We start from the raw sequence: 12,169 nt of genomic DNA on the forward strand, positions 1-12,169 counted from the left end.
CGTTTTCGTTTATTTTGACTCCTCTTCCAATGAGCGAAGTTTCTGGGAAATTGGGTTATCGCACTTGTAGTGTTTTCCTCGGTAGCTACGCAAAAGGTGATGAATGAGTCCAACTGAACAGTGAATGACTGGAAACAAGTGATTTTGGGAGATGAACCACACTTTACCCCTTGGCAATTATACGGAAGGGCTTGGGTATAGCGAATGCCTAGAGAACATTACTTATAGTGATGTGTAGCGGTGACGTGTAGTGGCGTTACGGTACTGGGGTATTTTCGTGGTTATGGTGTGGTTCCCTTATTGCGCTTAAGAAAAAGTTAAATGTGGAATGATATGTTACAATACTGTGTATTGCGAACAGTTGAGGATTCTTTCGGAAATGTTGATCGTGTCAGGATGACCATGCACCTTATCATGAAACAGCATCGGTGAGGCAATCGTTCGTGGACAATAACATACCTGGAATAGGTTGCGCTACCCACAGTCCCAACCTGAACACAATGGGCCACATGTGGGATGAGTTGGTACGTCAGCTTCGCTGCAGACCTCAGCGTCCTACATCACTTCCATCTCTGGTTTCAGCTGCTGACGAAGAATGGGCTGCAATTCCTCCACAGACATTCAGACGCCTAATTGAAAGTGTCCCCAGCAGAGTGCAGGCTCCTAAAGGCGGAGACTGAATACACTCCACCTAAATGTACACTAACAGATTTCCAGATTTTTGATCAGTCAGAGTATGTACACTAGTCACACTGAAAGGATACATTGCGAAACCAAGTTCTGGTACTGCGCGCCGCGGAATTTGAATCCGCGCCAGACGTTATGGACGTCGAACAACCGTAGAGAACCTCTGAAAGCCGTAGCGGCGCGCGCAGCCTGGCCCACATTTAGTGTGAGGGCGCCACAGTGGAACACGTGGTCCCAGCGGCCAATAGCGGCGCCCTCGATCGTGTATTTAAGCGCCTGCCCCTCGCTCAGCCGGAACGTCACCCTTTACCGTCGCCTCTACTGGACCCCCCATCTCTGGATGACCCAAGCCAAGGCACACTTCCGGCTCCGCTCCTTAAGCTCCTTTCTGGCAGCACATGGGGTCTGGACCCCTCGAACGTCCTCCACACCTATAAATCCCTCATCCGCCCTATCCTGTGTTATGCCCATCGCACCTGGATCGCCGCCCCTCCTACCTTCTACAAATCCCGGAACGCGATGCCCTCCGCCTTGCCTATCACATCCGCGTCCTCTCCCCCACGCAGATCCTCTACGACCTAATTTCGTTTCCACACCTCCTCTTTTTCCTAGAAAGGATACGGATCCTTTACACCTTCCACAAACATGATCCCCCTCCACCCCTGTCTGCTGCTGCAGCTGTACTCCCACATCCCACCCAAGCTCCATCTCTCCACACTCCATACCCTTGCCCAAGGTGGCTTCCGCCAACTCCCCCTCCCTGATGCCCCTCCATCTACCCCTGCTACCAACTTTGATCCTCCCCTTCCTCCCCCTGTGTTTTTTCTCCAGGGCACCCTCTTTCCCTTCTCTCCCTCCTCTCTTCCTCCCTTCCTCCCCTCCCCCCAGGCTTCCACAACCCCCCTACCCTCTCCCCCTTCCTTCTCCTCACCCACTGGGATCAGCCCCCTACCCTCTCCCTCCTACTTGCACCTCTTCCCTTTGGCAGGTCCCCAGCTTTGTGCCGGCCGCGGTGGTCTCGCGGTTCTAGGCGCTCAGTCCGGAACCGCATGACTGCTACGGTCGCAGGTTCGAATCCTGCCTCGGGCATGGATGTGTGTGATGTCCTTAGGTTAGTTAGGTTTAATGAGTTCTAAGTTCTAGGGGACTGATGACCACAGATGTTAAGTCCCATAGTGCTCAGAGCCATTTGAACCATTGCTTGAACACAGCTTTGTGCGTGAACAGTGTATCTTCGTGCGCTAAAGATCGTCGCCAGTGCTCGTGTGTGTCTTCGCCTCAGTGCTTCAGTGTCTGTCCGTTTGTGCTCCTCCGTTCACGTGTGTAAACTGTGTCTTCCCCGTTCGTGTACAGTGATGAACGTTTTTATCCAAACAGTGCGCCCGTGTACGACTTCATTTATTTTATTATGTGTGTCACCCGTTTTTATCCACCGTGTTTGTTTTTTTTTACTGTCTTCATGTTTTCTGTATGTATTCTCCGTGGCCGAAGAGCGGCGTAGATAGGCCGGTGCCGGCGTACCTTTCTTGTAAAGTTTTCAAAAGAACAATAAAGAGAAATAAAAGCTCAGCTGGCGAGTCTAATCGTTGCGTGCGTCTTGGTATATCGCCTCGATAACAGACAGCGTGGTTACTGTTCTTTGTTTTCATTACTAGTGGACGTCTTCGTATGCTTGTCTCTGTCGCCCCGTTCCTTCTTGCGTGTTGTCGTCGTAAGGTCTCTCTCGATCGTCCGTCGTTGTTTCGTGTCCGTCCATTCCGTTCGTTTGTTTGTTCGCCAGCCGCTCTTCGATGGGTCCCGCCGCGCTTTCTCGGCCATTACACAAGTGAAGTACAAAATAGTAACACAGCAAACAACAAACACTAATCAGAGAGAAAGAAAACACTGCGGAACGAAGTGAAAACAGTGACTCGGCAGACCACAAAGGATGTCTGCGTGATACAGAATTGTTGGCTTGGCGACTTCGTTTGCGCTCAAAAACAAGTAGCTACCGACCGAAGCCTCCCGGCAGCTGCCGATTTAGGTGTAGGGATCCGACAGACCAAGTTAGAGTTGACACAGTGCATGCGGCTGTTTATGTGAGACGTGACTGATTAGTTGTGTTGCAGGCGAGGAGTGGTGGCCGGAGAGCGCGGCCACTTTGCCGGCCGCTTTGCCTACCCCGCCGCTGCCCGCGTGGACGCAGTTCTGCAGCGCCGAGTGCCGCGACTACGCCGACGAGGCGAGCGCCCTGCTGCACTTCCCGCCGCTCTCCCTGACTCTACCGCTGCCCGAGGTACGCTCCGCTCCTCCTATTACACTATCCGTGCTCAACTCTCACAACTTCTCTCAATATTGTTGCCTCTTTAACTAAACTACTGGGGTCACTCAATAATCACAGAGACAAATTGGTCTGGAGGAAAAAGCGTTTACTCTTGCAAAACAACACTTTTTCTACTTTTCGACATAATCCCCTTGAACATTTATGCACTTATTCCAACAGGCTACAAACTTTTTTATTTCGGCTCCAAAGAACTCTTTATCTTGATGTTTGAACCAATTTCCCACAAGCTTTTCCACGTCCTCGTTGTCCTGGAACCTCTCCCCATAAAATGCCTCCTTCAGTGCACCAAACTAATCGAAATATCAACAAAATATTTTCTCATTCGGAGGAGAAAGTTGGTGATTGGAATTTCTTGAGTTATTTATAATGCCCTTTTCCCTGATTATTTTAATGCTGTGTTCCTGTGAATTTACATTAAATATTTCTTCTGCTAGTGGTTCTTTAAACACTTCAGAAAGGTCGTAAATATTGCCCTAAATCTGTTTTTCCTTCACGTTAACTCTACCGCTCTGAAAAACAGCTGAACTGCACATGTAAATGTTCTGATTTACTAATATAACAAAATCTTCCACTGAGTTGAGATAAGGCGAATTTGATAGTCCAAGCATCAACGTGAGTTCATCATTGTGCTACTCAAGACACTGTATCACGGTTCTTCCTCAGTGAGACGGGCAGTTGTCCTGCTAGAAGGTGCCGTTGCGGTCGGGGACGCCGTCAAGCATGAAATGATGAGACAGATCTGCAGTAGAGTCCACATGTTTACATAGTTCACAGCTGTCATAGTGCCTTTGATTCATCAACCTTAAGGTTTTAATTTCTTCTCCATGGATTTTAATACCTACTCCGAATTTTTCTTTTGTTTCCGTTACTGCTTGATTAATATACAGATAGAATAACGTCGGGGAGAGGCTACAACCCTGTGTCACTCCCTTCCCAACCACTGCTTCCCTTTCATGTCCCTCGACTCTTATAACTGCCATCTGGTTTCTGTACAAATTGTAAATAGCCTTTCGCTCCCTGTATTTTACTCCTGCCACCTTCAGAATTTGAAAGAGGGTATTCCAGTCAACATTGTCAAAAGCTTTCTCCAAGTCTAAAAGTGCTAGAAACGTAGGTTTGTCTTTCCTTAATTTAGCTTCAAAAATAAGTCATAGGGTCAGTATTGCCTCACTCGTTCCAATATTTCTACGGAATCCAAACTGATCTTCCCCGAGCTCGGCTTCTACAAGTTGTTCCATTCATCTGTAAAGAATTCGCATTAGTATTTTGCAGCCGTGACTTGTTAAACTGATAGTTCGGTAATTTTCACATCTGTCAACACCTGCTTTCTTTGGTATTGGGATTATTATATTCTTCTTGAAGTCTGAGGGTATTTCGCCTGTCTCATATATTTTGATAACCAGATGGTAGAGTTTTATCAGGACTGGCTCTCCTAAGGCTGTCAGTAGTTCTAATGGGATGTTGTATACTCCCGGAGCCTTGTTTCGACTTAGGTCTTTTAGTGCTCTGTCAAACTCTTCACGCAGTATCATATCTCCTATTTCATCTTCATCTATGTCCTCTTCCATTTCCATAATACTGTCCTCAAGAACATCGCTCTTGTATAGACCCTCTGTATACTCCTTCCGTCTTTCTGCTTTCCCTTCTTTGCTTAGAACTGGGTTTGCATCTGAGCTCTTGATATTCATACAGTTGGTTCTCTTTTCGTCAAAGGTCTCTTTAATGTTCCTGTAGGCAGTATCTATCTTACCCCTAGTGATATGCGCCTCTACATCGTTACATTTGTCCTCTAAACATCCCTGCTTAGCCATTTTTCACTTCCTGTCGATCTTATTTTTTAGACGTTTGCATTCCTTTTTGCCTGCTTCATTTACTGTCTTTTTATATTTTCTCCTTTCATCAATTAAATTCAATATTTCTTCTGTAACCCAAGGAATTCTATTAGCCCTCGTGTTTTTACCTTGTTGATCCTCTGTCACAGTCAGTATTTCATCTCTCAGAGCTACCCACTCTTCTTCCACAGTATTTATTTCCCTCATTCTTGTCAATCGTTCCCTAATGCTCTCCCTGAAGCTCTCTACGACGTCTGGTTCTTTCAGCTTATCCAGGTCCCACCAGGTCCCATCTACTCAAATTCCCACCTTTTTGCAGTTTCTTCAGTTTTAATCTACAGGTTATAACCAATAGATTGTGGTCAGAGTCCACATCTGCCCCTGGAAATGTCTTACAGTTTAAAACCTGGTTCCTGAATCACTGTCTTACCATTATATAATCAACCTGAGACCTTCCAGTATATACAGGCTTCTTCCATATATACAACCTTGTTTTATGGTTCTTGAACCAAGTGTTAGCTATGAGTAATTTATGCTCTGTGCAAAATTCCACCAGGCGGCTTTCTCTGTCATTCCTTACTCACATTCCATATTCACCTACTACGTTTCCTTCTCTTTCTTTCCATACTATCGAGTTCCAGTCATCCATGGCTATTAAATTTTCGTCTCCCTTCACTACCTGAATAATTTCTTTTACCTCATCATACATTTCATCAATCTCTTCGTCATCTGCGGAGCTAGTTGGCATATAAACTTGTACTACTGTGGTAGGCGTGGGTTTCGTATCTATCTTGGCCACAATAACGCGTTCACTATGCTGCTTGTACTGGCTTACCCGCATTCCTATTTTCCTATTCATTATTAAACCTACTTCTGCATTACCCCTATTTGATTTTGTATGTATAACCCTGTATTCACTTGACCAGAAGTCTTGTTCCTCCTGCCACCAAACTTCACTAATACCCACTTTATCTAACTTTAACCTATCCATTTCCCTTTTTAAATTTTCTAACCTTCCTACCCGATTGAGGGGTCTGACATTCCAAGATCCGATCCATAGAACGCCAGTTTTCTTTCTTCTTATAACAACGTCCTCCTGAGTAGTTTCCGCCCGGAGATCCGAATGGGGGACTATTTTACCTCCGGAATATTTTACCCAAGAGGACGCCATCATCATTTAAGCATATGGTAGAGCTGCATGCCCTCGGGAAAAATTACGGCTGTAGTTTCCCTTTGCTTTCAGCCGTTCGCAGTACCAGCACAGCAAGGCCGTTTTGGTTAGTGTTACAAGGTCAGATTAGTCAATCATCCAGACTGTTGCCCTTGCAACTACTGAAAAGGCTGCTGCCCCTCTTCAGGAACCACACGTTTGCCTGGCCTCTCAACACATACCCCTTCGTTGTGGTTGCAATTACGGCACGGGTATCTGTATCGCTGAGGCACGCAAGCCTCCCCACCAACGGCAAGGTCCATGGTTCATGGGGGGGGGGGGGGGGGGCGTTATGAATATAGTTGTGTAATTTGTACCAGTATTTATGATTAATTACGTAATTAGGACTGTTCTTTAGTTCAGTTTCCCCATCAAAAGAAATAAAGTACACTAACCTAAGCTTCCTCTCCTGTATGTGGGCAGTTTCCATGTGTTGGGGGTGTGCTTTCCATCCAGAGGACCTGGATTCGAGTCCCTGAGAGGGCACCGACATTTTTAATTTCCCGCCATTTACCGGATAGGGATTGGTATGGGATAATTTCCGTCAATAGGGTATGTAGGAGGGGGGGGGGGGGGGGGAGAGTGGGGATTCACGCGCCTAATGTGGAAAACACGTTACGTCAACCAGGGGGTGGTGGTAATTACTTGATCAGTTTAATTAATTTGCATATCATTTTGATGTCAAAAGAGTCCTGGGAGCCCCAACACCTTCCTACTTATGTTATAGTTATAATGGTAGCATTGCCTATTTTGTGGGTTTGTGAATGCCTTATTGTATTTTGAGTTTTGGATTTTATCATACATTAATCCCTTTGAGACGTTGAGAACCAATAGGGTCTAAAACATCACCGTCAATTGTTAAGTTGTAAGATTTATTAATGTTTCTGACACGTGCTGATCTTATGCTGAGTCAGATTTATTTGTCCTGTAGGCTCACAAAGTAAGAGGGTCGTTCCGAAACTAACGCCTCCTGTTTTTTTTTTTTTTTTTTTTTTTTTTTTTTTTTTTTTTTTTTTTTTTTGTAGTGACTTTTGATGTCCGCGCCAGATATCGTTGATGTAGTGCTAATGGTTGAACCTTACTCTTTCATTTTCAGGTGGCTCCTTTGTTCTGCGGTAGTTGACGCCAGCAGAGGAGTGTTCCAAAATGAAGTCTGATATAGATGCGTGTATAAACAGCGATGTGTGATTGGATTCACCACTGCCGAAGAAATTGCGCCGATTGCAATCCATCGACGCTTGCTAAAGTTGTATAAACACGATTCAATAGACGTGAGCAATGTGAGGTGATGAGTATAGTATTTTCAAGTTGGTGAAAAGAGTGTTGGTGACAAGCCATGGCCCAGTCGACCCTGCACAGCTGTCGTCCATTGCTGTGAAGAGCGTCTTGATCAATTCATCCATGCTGATCGGCAGATAATGACTAGAGAATTGTGTCCAAAGCTGAATGTCGGATGTAATGCCTTGGAAACAATGTTGGAAAGTCTTGGTTATTGCAAAAGTCTGTGCGAGATTTGTCCTTTGAACGCTTACGGAAGAACAAAAAAACTCACAAAATGGAAATTTGTCGCAATCTGCTGGATCAATATGAAGCTGAAGGTGACAATTTTCTGAGTAGCACTGTCACCAGAGATGAGATGTGGTGTCACCACTACGAGCCCGAATCCAAAAGACAGTCCATGGAATGGGGTCATGTGAATCCTCCATCAAAGAAGAAATTCAAGACATAGCCGTCTGCAGGGAAAGTGACGTGCAGAGTCTTCTGGGATAGCCAGGGTGTGGTTCTTTTGGATGCCCGGGAGCCTGAAGAAACTGTTAACTCAGTACGCTAAAAGACGACACTCACTAAGGGGACATCCTGAATTTCCAGGGTAAGGTCAGAGAAGAATCCCAGCTTTCAGCTGCAACGCGATAATGCCAGACCTCACGCCAGTTTTGCGACCAGGCAACTCATTAAAAAATTCGGCTGGAGTGTCTTACGACATCAACCGCACAGTTCCGATTTAGCGCCTTCAGAGTCCATCTCTTTGGGCCTCTGAAAGATGAACTACGTGACAAACATTTTCAAGACTCGGATGCTGTTCAAAATGGCTCTGAGCACTATGGGACTTAACATCTGTGGTCATCAGTCCCTTAGAACTTAGAACTACTTAAACCTAACTAACCTACGGACATCACACACATCCATGCCCGAGGCAGGATTCGAACCTGCGACCGTAGCAGGCGCGGTTCCGGACTGCGCGCCGAGAACCGCGAGACCACCGCGGCCGGCTCGGATGCTGTTGTCAAAGCTGTGCTGTTGTGTTTTATGCATCTCCTATAGTTTCCATGAATAAAACAAAATGAAACGCTACTTTCGGAACGACTCTCGTATGTATGAGCACGAACAATGACGAAAAGTTGTCTCAGTTTCTGTAATATTCACTTAAACGCCGGAACGACGCGATTGACTTTGGATCCTTGTGGTTCTCATAAGCCTCATTTGCATTCTAGTAGAGTGACCAAATTGGTAGACGTTACTACTTGAATTTAATCATTGTCACAAATGGCAGTTTGTTTTTGGTGTTGGTTGTTTACTGTGCGGGAAACGGATTCCCTGTGTAGTGTCGACATGAACTCTGTTGAATCTATTTTAAGTGCTAATAGCAAAGTAAATTATGAAGGAAAGTTAAGCGCAAAGGCACTAAGACCTTCCAGATCAGATCCGTTGAATGAGAAAGTGGCGAAATCAGATAAGCGTGACTACAAGCGAACGTTTAACGATGAAGGGTACAATAAGTGTAACTCTTGTGTGGGTGCAATTAAGAGTGTCACATTTTTAGCTTGGAAGTTAATTTGTGGATTAATACAGGTGTTATGGATCTTGTATATTTGTCTGAAAAAATAAAAAAGCACGAAAATTTCCATTTACGCAAAAACGAAAAGGTTAGACATTTCGTTCTTGCCTTAAGCTGTTTTTAATTATGTACTACACAACAAAATTCTTTGTTTTCTCAGACAATTAATGCGTATTACTATTACTATTATTATTTCTTCTGTAGTGCCAGCAACTAATATATGTCTGATAACGACATGATTACTAGAGTAGATACAGTAAATAGCTGCTTATAATAGCTAATGTTTATTTACGACAGACTGTTTCCGCTTTGTAGCCATTTTCAAGTACGTATTGATTGATGTGACGTCCGTATTACGTCGTCAGGGGACTGTTTCATAACTGTGTTTTAATAAGATAGTAAATGATGTCAATTTGTTGAAAATAAAATGTTATTTGCGATGTGACAGTAGTGTGACAGTTCCACTCTGTAAATGTATCTGGCACACAGTTTTAATTTGTCACGAAGCCTATTGCAAGCCAGTGTTTCCACTAACTTGCGAACTTGGTGAAGCGAAACTAGCGGGTAGGGGGAGGGGGTGAGTGTTGCAGCTATTGTGGTTCGTAATATTCCACCCAATTCTGTGATGTATGGACAATGAGCCACACCACCGCAGGCAGTTCGGCAGAATGCCTGATAAATATGATTTCAGCATTACAGTGTTAGAGCGGTTGTAAGGCGGACAAATAAACTGCAACAACTCAATGAGGAAAGCTGAACTGTTACCTATAATAAAGGAAAACAAACCAGCCGTGGGAGTGTATGTCGTGGATAAAATCGCTGACAGCAGGGGCCACAAAGTAGTGCTTTACCTCTTTACAATTGCGATCTAAATGGGATAGAATTGGCACAGGCCAAAACAAAGCACATTTTTAAGGGTAACAGTGGCACAGGTGACATGTCGAAGGAAAGATTGCAGAATTTTGTTACTGTTGCTTTCCTTTCAGTTACCGCACAGGACCTTACTGCAGGAATATGCAGCAGCTGGAGAAAGAGTATTGGAGACGGAGTAATCCAAATGGCCATTGATGAAGTTATCATCAATACCACGCCCTCAAGTGATGATGATGATGATGGTGATGATGATGATCTTGAATCAAACACAAATGACAGTGATCAATACAGAACATCATACTAACAGTTCTTTCGGGCACAATTAATTACACTTTTTAAACATAACAGCTGTGCTGCGTTTAATAAATACAACGTTCAAACAGAATCCAAGAATCAGTTTCTGACTTTAGATTCTTAGTGTCGCAAGTTGCATAGTTATCTCCTTTCAGTTTTCATTGTTTTCGATACATTAATAATACGTAAGTTGTAGGCAAAACTCTCAAGCACGAATATGTTAACAAATTAGGTGACTTCGAATTCGCGCATTTTAGTGGGCAACTTTTCCGCGTGTGCCTTCTCCGATTTCGTGGTAAGAACAAAATGCGGGTAGTGGTGCGAGCACTGCTGAAAGCAGCTGACACCCTCTCCCCGTCGCCGCTACTCTCCCCTCGAGAGTCAAAATGCGACGCCACAGCCGTTCCGACAGCCACCGCGCCATTCGTCAACTTATCGTGGACAAACAGTACGATGATCACAGCCACTTCGCTACGAGCAAGTACAAGTTTCATTACTGGTGAAATGTATCCCAGAGTCATGAGTCCAACTGACCTAGTTCACAACACCGCCACCAGAGGGCACTGTCTTCCCTCCTCCTCCCCCTTCCTGTGACATAATCCAACATGGCAGGAAAATGGTTCAAATGGCTCTGAGCACAATGGGACTCAACTTCTGAAGTCATTAGTCCCCTAGAACTTAGAACTAGTTAAACCTAACTGACCTAAGGACATCACACACATCCATGCCCGAGGCAGGATTCGAACCTGCGACCGTAGCGGTCTCGCGGTTGCAGACTGCAGCGCCTGGAACCGCACGGCCACCTCGGCCGGCTGGTAGGAAAAGGACACAGTCTGTGTCTAGCTACTGGATGGGAGAACAGACGTAATTGTTTACTGTGCTCAATGGGCGAGATTTCTCCGCTGGAGAAAGGGGAATATATTAGCATCTAATAACTGCGTCGATAGCAAATGATATATGGTGAAGATGAAGATGCAACTCGTACTTATAAATGTGTGTGCTGTAAATGTAGATCATTCGATAAAAGTCCAGTCGATGTGCAAGAGGCAAGATGTTCACCCTCTCTGTCTCAGCCTCTTTCAATGGGCCCAGACCGGGCCCCCAGCCCCAAGTCTCTGTTCCGGCTCACGCCACGGCGAGGAAGTGCGCCAGCTTACGGCACGGTCACGCGGTAGCCACTGAGCACTTCCTCATATTGGAAATACCCACGGCCTCCTCCTGTCCCATCCCCAACCCGCAGATAGCCTTTGTCATTGAACACGAACTGCTTCAGGAGTTACTACATCTGGTGTTGTGGAACATTGTCATATTGTCACATACATAACTTGAAGATATCACAGGAACTAAATGTACCACTACACACACACACACACACACACACACAGAGAGAGAGAGAGAGAGAGAGAGAGAGAGAGAGAGAGAGAGAGCTCTGCAGATGATGCAAGAATAATTAAACAATTACATGTTTTATTTCGAGGAATACCGCCGCCGCCACATGCTTGAAAATGATCTCTAAAAGAAAAAGATTGTGACACAGCTGTGAAACCTTCCCAGAGACACTTTGCGAGCTTTTGTGGGAAGTACCTGTGTCTTCGAGCACGAACTGCTTCAGGATTTACTAAATCCAACTGAATATGTCTCTAAACGCACTTTCAAAATGATTGACACACAGTAGTTTGCTTCAATTTTGCAATGTATACCGCCACACTTGAACACAGACTCCAAAAATAGATAGCGGCACAGTTGTGAAACCTTCCCTGAAGCACTTAGCGCGCTTTTTTTGGGAAAAACAATTGTCTTTGAACACGAGCTGCTTCAGAAGTTACTAAATCCACTCGAACATGGACTCTAAAAACAGATCGCTGTATACTTGTAAAATCTCTCTGAAACACTTGACACGCTTTTGTGGGAAACATATCCCAAAAACCGGTATCAGCTGCAATGCTTTATTTTGCACACCACAACGATGATATTTGAAAGTCGAAATAAATATTTATGTAACTCTAAAAACAGGACGCTCACCACTTTTCGAGTTTTAGCTTCTTGTTTGAAGGCGCTGTCAGAGAGAGAAAAATTTCTAAGTCCTACAGCTGCTGTGGTGTTCATCACTTTTC

General features: G+C 44.9%; 1 protein-coding gene across 1 annotated transcript in view; it reads left to right on the plus strand.

Moving 5' to 3' along the window:
- Positions 1–12,169, plus strand: part of LOC126336154 (Krueppel-like factor 16) — a 151,590-nt gene that overhangs the window by 79,740 nt on the left and 59,681 nt on the right. The window contains exon 3 of the mRNA XM_049999646.1: positions 2,796–2,962. Coding sequence (XP_049855603.1) covers positions 2,796–2,962 — 167 coding nt within the window. The remainder of the gene's footprint in view (positions 1–2,795; positions 2,963–12,169) is intronic.

The sequence above is a fragment of the Schistocerca gregaria genome, chromosome 2 (genome assembly GCF_023897955.1).
Source record: "Schistocerca gregaria isolate iqSchGreg1 chromosome 2, iqSchGreg1.2, whole genome shotgun sequence".
Classification (NCBI taxonomy): Eukaryota; Metazoa; Arthropoda; class Insecta; order Orthoptera; family Acrididae; genus Schistocerca; species Schistocerca gregaria.